This window comes from Prunus dulcis, chromosome 6, assembly GCF_902201215.1.
Source record: "Prunus dulcis chromosome 6, ALMONDv2, whole genome shotgun sequence".
Classification (NCBI taxonomy): domain Eukaryota; kingdom Viridiplantae; phylum Streptophyta; class Magnoliopsida; order Rosales; family Rosaceae; genus Prunus; species Prunus dulcis.
In genome coordinates this window covers 21,435,804-21,456,063 of record NC_047655.1, presented here as the reverse complement: position 1 = coordinate 21,456,063, position 20,260 = coordinate 21,435,804, and the positions used below count along the sequence as shown (strand labels likewise).

The 20,260-nt window shown below is 37.8% G+C and overlaps 2 protein-coding genes across 3 annotated transcripts; one reads left to right on the top strand and one right to left on the bottom strand.

The window, feature by feature from the left end:
* Positions 1 to 10,664: 10,664 nt before the first annotated feature.
* LOC117629843 (BTB/POZ domain-containing protein SR1IP1) lies at positions 10,665 to 13,851 on the top strand. The gene is made up of 5 exons (XM_034362474.1): positions 10,665 to 11,331; positions 11,495 to 11,564; positions 11,787 to 12,401; positions 12,480 to 13,019; positions 13,099 to 13,851. The coding sequence occupies exons 1-5, from the start codon at positions 11,225 to 11,227 to the stop codon at positions 13,639 to 13,641; spliced, it is 1,875 nt and encodes a 624-aa protein (XP_034218365.1). The 5' UTR covers positions 10,665 to 11,224; the 3' UTR covers positions 13,642 to 13,851.
* A 1,777-nt stretch (positions 13,852 to 15,628) lies between these two features.
* Positions 15,629 to 18,235, bottom strand: LOC117629845. 2 transcript variants are annotated; one of them, XM_034362477.1, is made up of 3 exons: positions 17,659 to 18,235; positions 16,471 to 16,718; positions 15,629 to 16,381 (listed from the first exon to the last, which is right to left on the bottom strand). In XM_034362477.1, exons 2-3 carry the CDS (start codon positions 16,549 to 16,551, stop codon positions 15,791 to 15,793), a joined length of 672 nt encoding a protein of 223 aa, XP_034218368.1. In that variant the 5' UTR covers positions 16,552 to 16,718; positions 17,659 to 18,235; the 3' UTR covers positions 15,629 to 15,790. The 2 variants fall into 2 exon arrangements, with proteins under 2 accessions (XP_034218368.1, XP_034218367.1); XM_034362476.1 differs by lacking the exon at positions 17,659 to 18,235 and having other exon boundaries at positions 16,471 to 17,635.
* Positions 18,236 to 20,260: the final 2,025 nt, after the last annotated feature.

Below are 20,260 nucleotides of genomic sequence, written 5' to 3'. Positions count from 1 at the left end.
AATGCTGGCACCTACCTGGGTCTACCTACGATCTGGGGTAGGTTAAAAAGGGCAGCCTTGGCCTATATTAAAGATAGAGTTAGAAGGAAAATTAAGGGTTGGAAACAGAGCTCTCTCTCCTTGGCTGGGAAGGAAATTCTCCTCAAAGCAGTTGCAACAGCTATACCGGCGTACCCGATGTCTTACTTCAAATTCCCAGCTTCGGTGTGTAGTGATATAAATGGAGAGATGGCACGTTTCTGGTGGAAGAATGGAGAAGAGGGATCTAAGATTCATTGGAAGGCTTGGGAGAGCTTATGTAAATCAAAAGACGAGGGAGGCTTGGGTTTTAGACATTTCTCTTCTTTCAACATTGCCTTACTAGCTACAACAAAGCTGGAGAATCCTCTAAAATCCAAATGCAAGCTGGGTGAGAATTTTGAAAGCTCGTTACTACCCGGATTGTGATTTCCTTAAGGCCGTAAAAGGTTCGCGTGCCTCCTGGGCGTGGTCTAGCCTCCTTGAAGGAAGGGATGCTTTGATCAAAGACTCTCGCTGCTAGATTTTTGATGGGAAAAACACGAATATTTGGAAAGACATTTGGCTTCCTCCTCCACATGATGGGATTATCAAAGTTTGGCAAATTGTTCCCCCATCAGCCCCTCAGCTAGTTCATGAGATTATGGAAAAGGAGACACATTCTTGGAAGCTAGAGTTGATTGAGCCGTATGTACAACCTCGCACTTTGGAGATTATTCGATGTTGTACAATTGCGAATACTGAGAGACAGGACAAAGTGGTGTGGCCTTGGACAACTAATGGTGCCTATTCAGTCAAATCAGGATACAGAAGAATTCATTCCCAGTGTTCATATCGAATCCATGCGACTGTTTCGGCCTCCCACTCAATTCCAAAGGAGGTCTGGGTGTGTATATGGAAGATTGAATCTATGCCAAAAATTAAAATGTTCCTCTGGAGGGTATTATCTAATGCTATCCTACCCGCTGGAATCTCTATAGAAGAAAAATTCTTGACTCCCCGGTGTGTCCAATTTATGTCCCTGGACTAATGTTGTGTGGTTTGGTGCCCCTTTGAACTACAAAGTTGATATGAGGGGTTTCTCTTCTGTTGACAGATGGCTAGAGGGAGTAATTAATTTTCAAGGTGTAAGCAAGCGGGAAGTTTAGTTTCTGCTTACTAATATTAGCTTCATTTGCTGGGAGATATGGAAGACTAGATGTAATTTTATCTTTAAGAGCAACCACATTGATCCCCGGCTCACTATTGATCGAGCAATGCAAAAACTGTAGGGAGTTTTTATATGCTAAGGCCAAATCTCATGTACGTGTTGAGGATGCTTTAGTTGATCCAAACATTATTGCTCAAGGGTGGAGGCCTCCAATGTAAATATGTGAAAATTAATTTTGATGGAGCATGGAAAAAGGACTCACATTTGGCAGGTCTGGGTGTAGTTGCTAGAGATGCTATTGGATCCTTTTGTGGTGGTTTGGCGACTCCGTTCCATCGCAACTTGCCTCTGGTTATAGAGGCGGCTGCTGGCCTTTGTGCTTTCAAATTTGCTCTTAATCATAATTTCACCGACATTATCCTTGAGACAGATTCAAAGATTTTGATGGAAGGAGTTAGAGGAGGAGGAAAAAATGGTGTTTGGGCTATCCAACCACTTCTGGATGAGTTTAAGAAGATCTATGTTTGTTTTAGATCGGTTCTTTGGAGCTGGGTGCCAAGGAAATTGAACCGCGCAGCGCACAAGGCTGCGGCGATTGGAATCAGAGCAGAGCAACTAGAAAGTTGGGATGTTAGGCCACCTCCGTCTCTTGTGGGTGTTTTACTATCTGATGGCCTCCCTTGTCCTTCAGGGAGGTTTTCATAAATTATTGTTGCTTTAGATTTGCTCTTTTGTGACTTAGGCTATTTGTCTCGGCTCTCTGTTTGGAGCTTAGTTTAGCCTCTGTCTTGTTTGTTGTGTTTTGTTGGTGCTATTTTGGCGTTTTGTTAATGAAGATCTTATTCAGACCCAAAAAAAAAAAAAAAAAATTATTATTTCTTTCTCTTGCCCTTTTTCTCTTGTGGGTCCCGCCTGCAAAAGATGCAAATGTGCATCCAATTTTACATCTCTATGGTGGTGGTGTATTTTTACAATCATTTACATCTTTCCATTGGAAATGATTCCGACGACAAATGGTATATATTTAATATACACCCCCTTAGAGCAACTCCACCCATAAGGGCTAAGTCTAAGGCAAGGGCAAGCAAGGGCTGCCACTATTCACATGAATAGTGGCAGCCTTGCCATTTGTGGTCCCACCCATGAGAGCTAAGTCTAGGGCAAGTCTAAGGCAAATACTATTCATTGTACTTTATTTCCTATTTTTTTATACTTTAAACCATTAATTTTGATTATCTTTTGTAATTAAATTTTCAGATAATATTTTTGGTTGTCACGTGTCCATTATTTTTCAGAAAAGATTTTCGGATGAGAATCTTGATTGCCACGTGTCTTATTCCAGATAAAATTTTCGGATATTCATTAAAAAAAATTATAATCTCATATTTCAGATAACATTTTCACCATCTAAAATTGTGCCACGTGTCCCATGTCAGATAAGATTTTCAGATATTTAAAAAAAATTATAATCTCATATTTTAGATAAGATTTTCACCCTCTAAAATTGTGCCACGTGTCATCTCTGTCAGATAAGATTTTCAGATATTTTTTTAAAATTATAATCTCAGATTTCAGATAAGATTTTTATCCTCTAAAATTGTGCCACGTGTCATCTCTATCTTCTGAATCCCTCTATAAAACTACACCATCAACTCATACCTCTCACACCATTTCTTATATATTCCTTCATTTCTCAGATTTTACAAAACACATTCTACTCTCAATGTCAAACTTGAGGAGGGTGTTGGAGAGGCAACAGAAAGAAAGGGAAGAAATCCGGCGTAGACGTGCTGAAGAAGATCGGGACGCCGATGAAGAAGAGGAACAAATGCTTGCAGTAGCGGTGTGTATGCTTAATCAATCAAGGCAACACCGTCGTCCTCGTGCCCCAAATGTGGACAGACGTAGAGAGTCTCGGGGTAAGAATCTCTTGGAGGATTACTTTATCCCAAATTCGTTATATCCTGCTCATAAGTTTCGAGAGAGATATAGAATGCAGCCACATTTGTTTCAAAAAATCATGCATGATATTTGTAATTACGACACATACTTCATTCAAAAGCATGATGTTGTTGGAGTTTTGGGTCTTATCCCGGAGCAAAAACTTACAGCTGCTTTGCAGATGCTTGCTTATGGGGCATCTGCAGAGCAGGTGGATGAGATTGCAAGGATGGGAAAATCAACTATCCTAGAGTGCTTGGTGAGATTCTGTGATGCAGTGGAAAATTTGTACACGAGGGAGTACCTTCGCAAACCCACGCCGAGGGACCTGCAAAGGTTGCTACAAAAAGCAGAGGCTCGAGGTTTCCCAGGCATGATTGGAAGCATTGATTGCATGCACTGGCAGTGGAAGAATTGTCCTACTGCTTGGCAAGGAGAGTACGGGAATCGAAAGGGCCAAAAAAGTATAATTTTGGAGGCCGTAGCTTCATTCGACTGTTGGGTTTGGCATGCCTTCTTTGGGGTTGCCGGATCTCAGAATGACCTCAATGTCCTTGGTCAATCCCCGGTGTTCGACGAGGTATTGCGAGGTCATTCCCCCCAGGTCACGTACCAAATCAACAATACCGTATACTCTGGTGCGTACTACCTTACCGACGGAATTTATCCTAGGTGGATGACATTCGTGAAAACAATTCTGAATCCCAAATCCGAGAAGGAAAGAAGCTTTGCTTCCTTTCAAGAAGGTTACAGGAAAGACGTGGAAAGGTGTTTCGGTATCTTGCAAGCTCGTTGGGCAATTATCAGGGGTGCTGCTCGGATGCTAGACGAGGAGGTGCTGAGGAGTATTATGATGACTTGCATCATCCTCCACAACATGATTGTGGAGGATGAGTATGACTACGATGCTCCAGAGGTGTTTGAACCCGATCCCATGAACACGGCGTTGACAAGAATATATGAAAGGCCGATGGGACCAAATGGACTACCAATGGAGCCCGAACGTTAGTTCGGGATGGTCGATTCAACAACCCCATGATTGATCGTTATGAAGAAATGCAATCTTCATATGTTCACGAGAGACGTCAAGTTGACTTGATCGAGCACTTGTGGGAGATGAAAGGCAATCACAATGGATGAAGTCAAGATTAGTGCTTTGTTTGGAATTATGCTTTATTTTTAATTATGCTTTATTTTGTGTGTGGTGTTTTTTGGAATTATGCTTTTATTTATTATTATTATGCTTTTATGTATGGTTTGTTTTGTGTGTTGTTTGCAATAAATTAAGGTTTGGTTTTAATTAATCTTTGTTTTGATGCTCAAATGTTTTTAATAAATAGTCATATTATTTAATGCTTTTTTTATTTAATGAAAAGGAAACAATACAACAAATTAAAGGATAATACAACAATACAACAATACAACAATACAACAATACAACATATGGCAAAGGTGTTTCAATACAACCTAATGGTTTTCATCATTTAACCAATCCGTATTGCTAGGTCCGTCGTCATGGAAAAGTTTTCTTCTCATCACATCCCTTCGTCTATGCTTCCAATAGGCCTTTGTTTTAGGAGACATATGGCTCGTATCCATGGCCATGATTTTCATCTCTCTATCATCCATGTCTTTTTCTTGTGCATGCTGCTGTTGAATTGCAAATGTTTCCTCTCGTGCCTTGTCCACTTCATCTCTTTTCAAGTCTCTCTCAATTCTTAGTGAGGTGTTCTTAGCTATTTGCTCCAATAATTGTACACATTCATTGTTTGAAGTGCCCCCTCTCTTGGCCTTTGCCGCCTTTCTCCCAATAGGTCTCGGCGGACGTGGGAGTGGTGACTCCGTTTCCATTGGGGAGTCCAATGGCGAATCGGTTGATGGTGAATCGTGGAGCGGCGTCTCATTCAACACAACCGGCGGACCGGTGGGAATAATTTTGAATCTCGAACAATCCTTCACAACTTCCCAACATTGAAAATGCACGAAACTTTTTTTGCCTTGCCCCATGGCACCGAACCACATTTGTGCTTGTATGATCTATTAAAAATAAATAATTGGAAGTGCAAGAAAAAAAAATTATTATGCAAGAAAATATAAACTATTTTGAAATGCAAGAATAAAATTGATTATGCAAGAAAATATAGACAAATTGGAAATGCAAAAAGAAAAAAAAAAGATTATGCAAGAAAAAGAAATAGAATATGCAAAAAAAAAAAGTTACATTAAATTGATGAAAATGGCAATTATAAATATTTTACCTCATCGGATAGATTTTGACTGCTTTGAATGTTCTCCCTTGCTTTTGTCAAGGCATTTCTCCATTTGCCTAACTCTTTATTCATAAGTTTCCATCTACTAGACAACGCTATTTCGGTCCGATTGGAACCCGATCTTTGACAAAATTCTCCATGAATTTTGCTCCACATATGATGAAACTTCATCTCATTGCCCGTGATAGGGTCATGACTAACGTTCACCCAAGACTGACACAACGCAACATCTTCCTGAGTTGACCACGAGCCTCCGGTTTCGACAGAAGATGCCATATGTTTTTTTTTTTATACAAATGGAAAGTAGTAGAAAAATGTGAGTAGAAAGTAAAAAATATTAGAAGGAGAAGAGTTTGTATGGAGAATTCGTGTGGGAAGTGAAAAATGTGAGTGGAGAGTAAAAAATATTGGAAGAATAAGAGTTTGTGTGGAGAATTGGTGTGGGAAGCGAATAATGTGAGTGGAGAGGAAAAAATATTGGATGAAGAAGAAATTGTATGAAGATTTAGTGTGGAAAGTAAATAAAATGGTTAGGTATTTATAGGGAAAAAAAACATAATTTTTTGGTATTTTTTAAAAAAAATTCAGAAATTTTTTGAAATTTTTTTAGCCAAAAAAAGAGGACCGTCGAATTTCTGGAAAAAAACCCATCAGAGAAGCCCGGTTGCGACACGTGTCAAATGCATGTTGGAGTCTGTCAGGGCTGACGTCACGGTGACATCAGCGCGCGGAAGTCAAATTTTTTTACCGTTGGCGCATATAATTCACGCGCCAACAGTTAAAAAAATTTGAATTACCGTGCGCTGACGTCACCCCCCTTGGGCTGAAGCCCAGGCGAGAATTGCCCTTGGGCCTGCCCGGGTTGGTGGGACCCACTGATTGCCAGGGCTCAATCTTGCGCGCTGGAGGGTGTTGGGCTTGCAAGGGCAGCCTTTTGCCCGATTTTGTGTAGAGCGGTGGAGTTGCTCTTATACACCCACCCATTATGGATGCTCTCGGTAGCTGAGGTGAATTTCTACTCCTTTTTCAACACTAATTTTCTTTTCTTTTTTTGAAATGGTCAATTTTTAGTCCTAAATCTCGATATTTATTGCTTTTCAAGAAGATGAGCTCTCTCCTTCAGTTCAACATGCAAAGACTCTTCCAGTGTGTAAAACTGCAATCCAGTGTGTACAAAATTGCAATGCAACACATATCTAGAAATTCACTAAACTATCTCTAATATAAGCAACCATAAACTGAAAAGGAAAAAAGACCTTATTTTTCTTGTTGGGTACGAGGAGACTAAAAGTCACTAAACCAAAAACACAAACTGAATTTATTGCAAAGACCTTCACTGCATTGAAACAAGAAGACTAAGAAATTGACAAAATTATTTTCCTTCAAGCGCAGCATTGATGATAAACATGCTAATCAAGGTCTGCCTTGTTAACAACATTTTTTCATGGCGTCACAATTCTGCCATCGACAATAAAATTTCTAAAAACCCAAACATTTTTAGACCAAAAATATGTTAACTTTTAAGACTTACCTCCGGATAATTGCACCACCAAAAAGTAAAATTCAATCCACAATAAAAAGCAAAAACTAAAATACTGTTATTATTTTATAACAAAACTTACAAGGAACACGAAGACACTACCATAACCACTGCAAAATAAAATTTAATAAATTTGTACAAATAACACAAAAATCTAGTGATGCCAATACCATACATTCATCCATATCCTCTTTCAATCCACGTTCTTGTTTGTTTAATTTGGTTTCTTCCATGGTGAAATTGATTGGGTGCTGAACTAAGCAAAATTTATCCAAGTAAGGAAAATAAAACAAAATATATAAAACATAAGACTACAAAAGCTGATTTGGGTTTGACACTCCACCAAACCCAAATCAGCTTTTGTTTCTTTTTTATTATCAAGCCCTTTCACAAAACCTCCATGTCGATCTAATAACAAATTTGCAGACTACAAAATTATAAGTATAGCTTATCATCTAAATAAAATGGAACCATATTTAGCCCAGATAACAAAACTATTGTTAATCACTAACAAAAAAGCACCTCCAAACTCAAATCTTATCACAAAAGGCAAAATGAGAACAAAATCTACATCAAATACTTCAAAATCAACTTTCTAAAATCAAAACATTACTACAAATTTGAAATAACAATCTTATCTAGAAAACACATACCTCATCAGATGAAAAACAGAGCTTTGCGTGAGAAGAATGAAGATGAGAGAGAGTGTGTCGTCGTCAATGGAGCAAATAAGGAAGAGGAGAGAGAGCGGGTGTCATCGTCGTTAATTGAGCGAAGAAGGAAGAGGAAAAAGTGAGGGCATCGTTGCGTCCTCGATGGAGTAAAGAATGAGGATAAGAGAGAGGGCATCATCATCGGTGGAGTGATAAAGAAGAGGAGAGAGAGAGAGAGTTCTAGAACATGTTTGGACATTTGTAATCATTGGTTGTTGAGTCTTTTAACTTATCCTGTTTGGGCTGCTTTTCAACCTCTATTGCACCGACAAGCTGAACTTTTGGGGTATGCTCGTATCCAATACGGCCCCGATACGATATGGCATTGATGCGGCACCGATATGTATTCGATACACCACATGGTGTATCGTATACTTTTTTAGGATGTTGACTTTACGATACGGCTCCGATACTCTATTAATACGGTCACGATACGCTCGTGATATTGTCCCGATACGTCAAGGAGTAACTTTGACGGCAACCAAAAGAGAAGAAGAAGGAGGAGGAGGAAGGAGGAAGAAGGAAGAATGAAGAAGAAAAGAACTTACTTGCGCTTGCAGCTGCTGCGAATCTTCAGTTGCAGACACTTGCTGTGCGAAGAAGAGGCAGCTAACTAATGAAGAAGATGATGTTAGGTGCCCTAATTACAATACGCACCATTTTAGTTGTTAGGCGGCCTATGTTAAAAAATTGTTTTATACCTTTTTAGATCTGATGCATTCATTTGGGCCCAGCCCAAGAACTGAAAAAAGGCATATATGGCCTAGAAAAACATAAGGAACCAGAAAAAAAAAAAAAAAACCCCAAAATGCTAATTTTACATATATATGTTTATATATTTATATTATTTTAATTACCGTATCGGTGCCGTACATGTATCCTAATTTTTAGAGATTTGCTGCAAAGGTGTATTATATCGTATTGTATCGCCATACGCGTATCCATATCGGTGCAACATAACTCTCAACAAAAAGCACTTCCAACAAAACTTCTATTAAAAGCGCCTCCAACAAAAGCGTTTATGAAAAGAAGCACTTCCAAATAGACCAGATATGATACACCACAATCAACATGAGTGTGAATCTAAATTGTGAAAGCATGCATGCCTATCTCAGATGTTTGTACTATATATACAGACACAGGACATAGATTAGGATCGATATAGACGGGATTCGGGAAGGTTGTATTTAGCAGTTAATTATTTGCATTTTGTTTATATACATGCATGAATTCCATGACATAAATGAATGCTGGGAATTTTTAAGAAAGTAGGAAATGATTCATCACATTGTAGTTTAGTGACTCCATGTTTCAATCTTCTAATGGAGCAGATACATTTTATTCTGTTCATCAATTATTGAGTCAAATCTCTTCTCTGTTTTTATTTCATATTCAACCTCCTCACATGTGATGGGGTAGTCTCTTTTATCTATGGTCTTACTCAGAATTAATGGTGTTTCTCTTAAAGAAATGTCCCTCTTGTTTTTGTGGCTAAAACTTCCCGGACATTTATATATAGTCTTACTCCGAATTAATGGTGTTTGTTTTATAGAGAAGTTCCTTTCAGTTTTGTGGCTAAAACTTGTAAGCCTTTTCAAAGCGCCCAGTGAATATGGACACCCATGTTGGTATAAAGTGACAGGTCCAGAACAGTAAAATCCCCAGAGGACAGGTTTTGTTCTGAAAGGTACAAAGCTAAAATATTATTGGTTTGATCATGGCCCTTGTAGTAATTTCATATGATCGCATCTATTAGTAGGTGCTGAGTGTGCAAATTATGTTCTTCCAATAGACCTTCATTTTATTTGTGCCCCCCAATCAAGAAACTTTTTGAATAAAATCAAACACTTCTGTTAGTGTAGGTCTCACATCTTGTCATCTTTCCAAGGCATTTTAGGCTTTTAGCTGCTGCATATAGCTCCACCATTGTCCTGCGGTAGCCATTCTGTTGTGTAGCCCAAAGGGTATATCAAAATTCTTTGGCCCTTTGGCATGTGTTTTCGCTTAACCTATTTGTGCAAGGTAGGTCAAAGGAAAAACAGAAAACATGGAAAGCTAGAGGGCAGGGCTTGCTAGCTAACAAGAATGCCAAACAGAAGAGGGGTGCAGCTGGGTAGGCTGATTGAGGGGCCAGCAAGACTTTATTTGCTGCATTATTTGATATCAGAATCCAATGAGATGATGGGCATGAAATTATTACATAGATCGAGATCAGTTTTCTGCCTAATGATCTATCACCATGGTGAAGGGGCCCTTAATTTATATGATGTGAAGCCACATTCTGTGTGGAGCCCTTTGATGTGTGCAGGTGCTATTGTTTTCTTTAAGTTATGAAGCATCATTTATTGCGGAGGAAATCTATTGACAGTTCCACACACACACACTCTCTCTGTGGAACTGTATAATTCCACTACATGAACTCCCAATTCTATTGTATGCAAGCAGGTGATGGTGGGGACAGAGTTCTTCTTCCTGAGATGCTTAACTGGTAAAATTTACCATTTCCCATGTAGCCAGGAGGGAAAAATAAAGAGCGTCTGTCTGTCTGTCTGTCTGTCTCTCTCTCTCTCTCTCTCTCTCTCTCTCTCTCTCTCTCTCTCTCTCTCTCTCTCTCTCTCAGATGTTTTTGTTTAGGAAGTACAGGTTTTGATGACAGTGAGGGTTCAAACTGTAAAGGCTCTATACTTTGTGCTCTGCTTTACATTGAAAGAGTTAGAAAGTAAAAAGAAAAATGAAAAATGAAAAATGATTTTGTCAAAGTCTCCAAATTGCCATTAGTTGTTCTTCTATATCCATCTTTGTCTGAGGTTTCATCTAATTCTTATTTTATGTCAAAACCCACCTAGATTTTAGCAAAAAAGACCCAACAAAAGCCAATACATTAGGCAACTAATCCTCAAATTCATCTACTATGGAAGGCTTCTTACTGTTAAGCCTCATGGATTTAGAAAATTTTGAAGTAAAATGAAGATGGGCACTTTTTTGTGGATGGGAATGTTTCTTTCCCACGTGGATATCATACCTTTAGCCGCCACTTAACATGCAAATCATCTCATCCTTTCCATCCAACTCCCCTATGCCCACACACCACACACACACTATAAGCTACATCCTTATGTTCTTTTCTTTACCCATGTGCCTGCCAATAATATCACAAATGCCATTGATTTTCAGATCCCTTCTTCTACTTTTACCCCTTGATTTGTTGTCTTCATTCTCTTATTTCTCTTCCCAAAAGAGGAGGCCATTTTCGGTAACTCATGCAAATGTGAAGATTACTTGTGAGGCTGAAGATGGATACTGCAGTTTTGTTAGAGCAACATTGAAAGCTTGAGCTTCAATTTCCTATTCTCATTATTGTAGAATGAGGGCCTAGCTAGCTTAGCTTGGTCAGCTTCTTTACATATTGAAAGTTTGAATGGGGGTCAAAAGAAACAAAAATGTACTGAAGATACCGTACGTACTAGTAGTGTCATGAGCCTTCAGTGTTGCTTCACTGAAGTAATCAATCTCTCTCTCTCTCTGCTATTATTTGCTTCAGTTCACTATATAATGGAGGACTGAACATGATAAAGATTTCACCATCACTGACATGGCGGATATCGATCGTGGGGAAAGTACTGCTGCACCCACCACTGCCAACATGATTTCTAAGAAGAAAGAGCTTCTTTCTTCTGCCTTGAAGAGAACCAGTGAATGGTTTGCTTCATGAATTTTCTTTTCCCTTTTTAATTACTTCTGTGGGTTTTAACTTTGAAGTGTCCTTGCTAATAAGATAACTTATTTCTCTCTTGTAGTTCCCATGATTTGATTTCTCCCAAATATAGGGAAAAACAATAATTACTGTACTTGAAACTTGCAGGATTTTTTCTCAGGAGATACCCAGTGATGTTAATATTCATGTTGGAGGAGTTTCCTTCTCATTGCATAAGGTATTTTTGTACTTTTGATTCATGTATCAAATTATGTGACCATTAACACCAAAAACAATTATTTGGTACATATAATGAATATATATATGTATAAAGAACAAATTTTTGTTCTTTTAATGTATGGATAAATCAAACAAGCATGGAGAGGCTAAAAAATAATCTGGCATAAACTAATTAAAAGTAACTGATATTGGATTTTAACATCACCTGCCACAACTGCAGTTTCCTTTAATTTCGAAGTGTGGATATATAAGGAAACTGATATCAGAATCGAGTGATGCTGATCTATCTGTCATTGAACTACCTGATGTTCCGGGTGGAGCAGAAGCATTTGAACTTGCAGCAAAATTCTGTTATGGAATAAATTTTGAGATAAGTACAGAAAACATTGCAATGCTGCGATGCGTGGCAGAGTATCTTGTGATGACTGAGGACCATGCAGTTGGAAACCTTGTGGGAAGAACTGATGCCTACTTGAATGAAGTGGCGCTAAAGAGCCTAGCAGGTGCAGTTTCTGTTTTACACATTTCAGAGAGCTTTCTCCCAATGGCAGAGAAAGTGAAATTGGTCAGCCGATGCATCGATGCAATTGCTCTTATAGTCTGCAAAGAGAGCCAGTTCTGCGTGTCTGGTATGGGAGATAGTGTAAATGAAAGTGCGGTTTCTTCAGCAGTGTATCATTCAAAACCTGTTGTTGATTGGTGGGCTGAAGATTTAACTGTTCTTAGAATTGATATCTTCCAAAGGGTTCTTATCGCAATGATGGCAAGAGGGTTTAAACAATATGCTCTGGGACCAGTACTCATGCTCTATGCACAGAAATCTCTACGAGGTTTGGTGAGATCTCACTTCACAAAACAATATTTTTCAGTTTAGTAGTTCACATCTTTACTTGTAAATTCTCTTTTGGAATAGGAACTATTTGGAAAGGGGAGGAAGAAAATTGAGCCACGACAAGAGCACGACAAGAGGGTTGTCTTAGAAACCATAGTTAGTCTTCTGCCAAAGGAGAAAAATGCAATGTCAGTCAGCTTTCTTTCTATGCTGCTTCGCGCTGCAAAAACTCTCGAGACAACAGTTGCTTGCCAGCTAGATTTGGAGAAGAGAATGGGCATGCAATTGGCTCAGGCTGTTTTAGATGATCTCTTGATTCCCTCATATTCCTTTACTGGGGACACATTGTTTGATGTGGACACTGTGCAAAGGATCATGTCAAATTACCTTGAGTATGAAACGGAGGGAAGCCATTTGCTCTATAATGCAGAGGATGAGTATGTTTCCCCTCCACAGACCGACATGGAACGAGTTGGAAAGCTAATGGAGAACTACCTTGCTGAAATCGCCACAGACCGTAATGTATCTGTCTCAAAGTTTATTGGCATTGCTGAACTTGTTCCAGAACAATCCAGGGCAACAGAAGATGGGATGTATAGAGCCGTAGATATCTACCTAAAGGTGCACATTCTTGTATATAATTTTTTTAAACAGTAATGCTACATCTGCAATGGTTATTTAGACTTTCTATATTTGACAGGCTCATCCTGCTCTAAGTGACATGGAGAGAAAGAAAGTCTGCAGCATGATGGATTGCCAGAAGCTTTCCCGTGAAGCCTGTGCTCATGCTGCTCAGAATGATCGCCTTCCTGTTCAAACCGTGGTCCAAGTTCTATACTATGAGCAGCAACGCCTTCGAGACGTCATGAATGGCAATCTCATAGGTGGTGAATCCTCTGTTCTTCCTTCCAAAGGGAACTTGTACTCCACTGACATCCACCCAGTTCCTGATGAGCTCTCCATCTTACGTAGACAAAACGAGGAGCTGAAAATAGAGTTGGTGAAAATGAAAATGAGACTGAAAGAACTTGAAACATCAACTGTGAGAACATCAATAAGCAGTCCAATGGGAAACATTTCAACATCTGCTGATAAACCTCCTCTGCCTCGAAAATCATTTATAAACTCGGTGTCAAAAAAACTAGGGAGACTTTCTCCTTTTGTGCGCACAGATGGAGTGACACCTTCCATTCCCAAAGGCCGCACCAGAGCTGCCAAAGATCGGCGGCATTCCATATCTTGAGGCATTGGTTTGTTACTGAGGAAATCTAATGCCTTTGTTTGCTTTGTTTCCAAGGCTTGAGAAAATTAGTAGCTTCAATCTATATTCTACCTTTGATCTGCTTGTGTGATGTCAATGTAAATAATATTGTCATTGTGCTTTGAATAAGCTTGCATGATTCAAAGGCATTGAGTATAAAAGAGTGGAATGGCTGAGTGTAATATTCTTTTAGTTGATGTTTCTCTCCATCCAAAACTGGTAGCCACAGGAATGAGTTTGATGTAATCTCCAACTAGTATGGTCCATTAGATCATCAAGAAGACACTGTAGAGAGATAGCGAGAGAGAGAGAGAGAGAGAGAGAGAAGAAAAAGAAAAGGTCATAAACTTTAATTCCCATTACATGAGGTCTCCAGGTTATGAGTGTGTCAAGGCCATTCCATTTCTGGAGGAACAAAATAGAGATGAAATATGAGAAAATAGCATCCAACATCAGGAAATTACCCCTCTATCAGTACCTTTGAGAGATTTTGTAATTATCAACAATCTGTCATATGCATATGCTTCTGTGAAGATTAGGGTCTTATTGATCAGAAGAAGCCAATTTGATTGAAAGAGTTGCTTCTGTTTTTAGCTACGCAAGTAGGTTGAAGTCTTAAGCAATGAATGATGGAGTCATTCTATAGTGAGGGCATTATCTAAAGTCCTTAGATGAGGCCCTATCTCTTAACCGTTGGATCAAATTAACCAATTTAATCCAACGACTAACCAATTTGATCCAACGGTTAAGAGGTAGATGATCCAAGTAGGGCCTACCCTCAAACCAAAACTAGAGATTCTGGGCCTCCCAGAGGTGCAGTACCAGATCATTGCTGTTTGTGGGGTCTGCATTGAAATTATTAACTCCTTTGTGATAAAGAGACTTTGAGAAAGTAAAGACTAGCTACAGCAGACAGAGTAGCAGTATAGCATGTTGATCATGTCGGAGAGAAATTATCATGGAACCCAAAAGAGATACTTTTCAATATATGTGACTCCACAGAAGGACTCTGATGACTTTAGCAGAATCTAAAGTTTCACATTATTGTTTACTTTGAGTGTCTGTGGCTTGAAGCCTTAAATGGGAAGGTATGAATCATTGAGAATGTTCGTGTTGTTTAAATTGTTAAATGACTCAGTTTGCAGATAATATTCCTCCAAAACTTTCTAATTTGATGCCAACTAGGTTTCCCTGCAGAACACAATGAAAGTTGAAATCCCCCAAGTCAATCAGAATTCAAAATTTCAAATTCCATGATGAAATAAATAGCACTCAGAGAAGTCAGACTTTCTCACTTCAGTAGCATAGGACTTTAGATTCCTTAGATTTTCACATCATTATTTTACCAATAGTGGTGCTGAGGTAGGTGCAAATGCAATGCAACAAAAAGGAAAGTCAGTAACAGAGAGAATTCTGCATTTGGTCTCTTCTTGATCTCATCATGAATAACTTATAACTGCATTCTGATGGAAATCTACTTAAGAACCCTTTCTGATGAGAACTTTTTCCATGTGATTAGTTATAGCCAGAAGATCTTAGCCAAAAGAAAAGCATGCAAGATGAACAGCTTTATTTATTTATTTATTATTATTATAGAGAATTTACTTCCTTTCAACAAAGGTTGGAGTTCCTCATGGAACATTGATAAGGTTTGACAAGACAATTTCCTTTTATCAGTTGATATTTAACTACAAGATAAATTTCTCTTGTCAAAGTTCAAAATCTTAGCAACAAGATAATTTTCTTTTGTCAGCAGCAGCTGTTTGTGCACAGCATATTGAGATGAAAAGATTCCCCTTATCTGAAAGGACAATCAGACTTATTGGTACACAACAGCAATTGTCCTTGAATCATGATGGAGTTCTACTTCTAATTGTGTTGAGTCTCTTTGGTCAAGTGACTATACATCTCCAAATCATGATTTTCATTATATTTCTTTTAGGCGACTAAAATAAGATAAAAATGAGAATAAAGCAAGGGAGACAAATGATCTTTATACAAAACGCCACCCATCATCACACTAGAAACCAACTAATTAGAATCCCACCCAAAACATCAATCACAAATTAGTCAATAAGAAGAAGCGGTCTAAAATCTTATCATATCAACCTAGAAGATTTTTTTTTTTTTTTCAAGTCATGTTCAAGCTCAAAACTTGGAAAAGCCATGGAGGCAGTTTTAGCCTCTCATCCTGTCTCAATTGTTCTTCAACAGGATCAATATTGCTGCTGTTTTTACTTCCATTTCTGTACCCTGAGGTCATGTCAGGCACCTGGCCATGTTTTTTCTGATGAGTCCTGGAACTACTTGTCCTGTTTACATGGCTTGATCCAGTTGAAGAAGAAGAGAAACTTGGCCCTGAATCTGATGTTAGTGGTGCCTCTCCTCTCTTCCTTCTGTTGGTGTTGGTGGTGGTGTTGTTGTTGTATCTAGTGGGGCCCAGAGTCAACTCAATCTCACTCTCATCTATGATCTCTAACACCCCATCATCTCCATCTGTGTCTGCAATGTACTCTTCTGCTGCTGCTGCAGGCTGTTCTAAATCTAGTTTCCTTTGTGGGTTAAACTGTTGTGCCTCATGCTGATGACAATTCAACTGACTGAAGCTGGTTTCATTCTTTAAATTCCAACTCTCTTGTTTCTGTCCCTTTGGCCTACTTTTACCAATGGAACTCTTCATCAATATCTTCTGGATATGATATAGACGATGAAGTTCATATACCTGCCGTACACACTCAAGTCTAAGAAAACAATGCTACAGAAACTGATCAACTATAATTATATGTCTGAAACAATGGCTAGAATTATTACCTGCTCTTTGAATGTTTCTTCATGCTTTAAAATGGCCATCCTCATGCACTCCTTATCATATGGCTTAAGAAGCTTCTCCATACTGAAGCTAAATTTGGCTAGCTTGTGCAAATTGCTGATTTCTGACCCCAATATCTGAATTGTGAAAGTCTGACACTTAAATTCCCGAAACTTGTATGCTCAGATCAGATATGCAGCTTGATTTGAATATCCTATCTGACAATGCTTCTCCTTCTCGCCTAGTATATCTGCCAAATGAAGAAAAAAGGCAGCAAATATATTTAGAGAGCTAGGATTTTAATGCCCTACAAATATGATGGTTTGTGTTCTGCATAGAAACAAAGAGAGCACTGGCATGATGAGTTTCAAAGGATGATAGCAGCAACTGCTTTTGGTATAATTTGTCTGCTTGTTTCCCTATTCTCCCTCCCTCAGCCATTTTGGACCACAATAATAATTTCTTATGCAAAAATATCTTACAGCTTGACAGGCCATACATATCACTTATACCATCACAGTACCACCCTATTATATGTGGCTAATTCTCTGTAAATATTTTTGTTCTTCTGATTTTTCCTGCATCTCAGCTTCCTACTTTGGATTTTTATTTTATTTTTCCATTTTGACTTGAGAGGTAATTAAAATTCTTTTCTGTTCGTATTTATTCCCGACTTCCCAGATGATGATATCACAATGTCATATACAGTTGCAAATAGGAATTAATTTTCATAAATGACAGTACTATTCAACACTTTGTGATAAATGGTTTCTGTTTTCTTTACATTTGAAATATGATATTCTTTATAATTTTCAAGAAAGATCAATTAATTCTGTTGTTGAATTGTCCAACTGAATTGTCAAATTGGAAGAATAAGATGCTCTTTCCTTGTGCTGTCAAAATAAATTCACTCTCTTTTATGTGTATATTTCATGTTACTGCATTATACAGTTTTGACATAATTGATGTTAAATTTAACATTTGAGGATTCTAAAAATGTGCAGAACCAATGAAGTGATCATGAGCTGCAAGCTGAATTACTTCCTTGAAAATCAAGCAGATGCAGATATATCAAAACCAGCCTCCAAAATTCAACATGTTTTATACATTCCAAACAAATTCAAAACCCAAATGCATGATTTTGCACAAGACTGAAACATAAAAAGAATGATCAAGTTTGAATTTCTGACCTGCAGGCTGCAGTAAGAGGTTCAAGAGCTGAGGAGAGAGATGAACTACAACTTGTGTTCTTTTGAAGAAGAAGAAGCAAAAGCCAACAGAAAAAATAAAAGCACTGTTGAAAGAAAGGCAAAAAGCTCCTCACCACACACACACATACACATGTACATACTGTTAGCTCTGTTGGACGGAATATGAGCTTGCCTTCACATTCCCCATCAGTATATACTACAACAACTGCAAGTACATGAATATATATGCGTATATATATATAGTTTTGAAGAATTTAAGAATCTCTCTCTTGCACACACACACAAACCAAAGCTGCTGCTGCTGCTGTTGTTGTTGTTGTTGCACTTGGGTTTTGAGGCATGCCAAACAAATCCCAGTGTCTTAGCCAATGTGATTCAAGGTTTGTGAAAGAGATGCCTCCTCAGACAAGTCCAGCAGTGCAAAACATTATTAAATTGAAATGAAATATAATAAACAGATATTGATCAGTTTATATTCTATCTTAATTAATTATATATAATTGCTGTTAAGGATCACAAAACAAAGGTACATTGCTCAACTCAAGACAATGATTAGAATAACAGCTTAAACCTACAACACAGTGAATCACATGCACCCAGGAATTATATATATATCTCAAGCAACAGTTGTCTCGATTAGATATGCACTAATTCTGTAATTTTGTGTACAACAGTACAGGGCATGTTAATATGAAAAGGAAAAGACCGTGGTGGCCTGGCCCGCCGACAATTAGATCACGACCGTACGATAATTGGGTACCTTTCAAACACTCCATCAAGAACAAGGGATCTCAAATCAAACACATACACATATAGAAGCTTAATTGATTGTGATTTTCTATCTTTCTTTTTTCTTTTGGCTTATAATTTGTCCATTTTATTTTAATTGAGGAAGGGTGGAGTTCAAGAAATCGTGCATGTATTCTGTGTATGCTTACATTGTAATGTATGATGGGTGGGTTGAGTTGTCAAAATCTGAAAATGCAAGTATACTGAATTGGGATCTATAACAAAAAAATACAAAAACAAAAATTAGGTGGAATCATATGGCGGATGGTCATTTGGTTTAGTGACAGTCAATCTCCATTTTATTGCATGAGATTATGTATTTAAATTTTATAAATGTCACTAGCATATTTACTGAGGGAAGTCATAAATCGAGCAGGTTAAGAATAGAGAAGATAATTAATAAGTAGACTCAACTACCCCTAATCATACAGATTGTAAAATGGAACTTGCATACTCTTTGATTTCATATGTGTTAATAAATGCGTGAAAAATCAGGAATCAAAATAATTTTAATACCAATTTTCAACAATTTTTAAATAAATAAACATGTCACGAGTGCATACAGTCCTCATCTATTATTTGACATCATAACATCCAACTCATATGATTCCTCATTATATACACACAAATGTGTACATTCATAAAATAAAAAATTGTTCAAAACATTATAAGATTATTGATATAATTAAGAAATCATTTATAAATCAATAATGACTTCCAGACTAGTTATTCTGCATGATATAAAATATAAAATCCTGGATAGATATCTAAAAATGAATTATAAGAAAGATATGTTTACAAGTAATGTTGGATATATACCTAAAAAAGAAGCAGCAAAGACCAAGACCCACAGCACAATGATTGATTATAGCCGTTCGTTGAACATGTGAGGGGGGGTGTAAAGAATAATCAAACCGTCCAGATAAGTGGACCCAAAAATACTGAATATGTGCAATGACTATAAAACACACAGCATGAAAATTTGATGGCAGAAGAAATCAGAGATGGATAAATAATAATATGTTCCTGTTTCTGTTTCTGTTTCTGGTGGAGTGGGTTTTGTCATTTCCTCAATATTCTTAAATATATATTGCAGAAATAATGCAGAAGACAGATTGGAAGAGAAGATCCAATCCTATTATCCAAGGCCATGAAAAATTAGGAAATTAATTCATTACAAAAGGATGGAATATGGATTGGGTTGCATCATGCATGTTAAGTTAAAACAAAATAATAATATTATTATGTAATTATATGAAAAATAAAAAATGAAAAACAAGTGCAAGTTTTTCAAAGTCGTTATTTGAGTTGCAGACCGATAATTTTAGATTTGAACTCACATGTCACATTAACAGTGTGTAAAATAATCTTCATTCCCCATTATCGCTTTTATAAAATAAAATATATTAAAAAAAGTCGTGGTTTGTGTGGAGTTTCGTGATCTCCTCCAGGTATTTTGTACTTTTCTTTATGATCTCGTGATGTATTATTCACTTTATTTTATTTATTATTTATATGAGAGAGAGAGAGAGAGAGAGAGAGAGAGAGAGAGAGAGAGAGAGAAGTTGGTGGTGGGTGACACGGAAGCACGCGTTGCCGGGGAGAGGAGGTGCAGTCGTATGGGGCGGTGGGTCCATTGGGTTTGCTGCAAAAGCCTGAGCCACTTCCTTGCGCTGTTCTTTGGTCCCACGCCCACTTGATTCATTCATGCTCACAATTTGGAAAATATTCACACAAAGTATAATTTCATTTCAATTCAAAGAGGAGGGTAATATTTTTCAAACTTATGTTA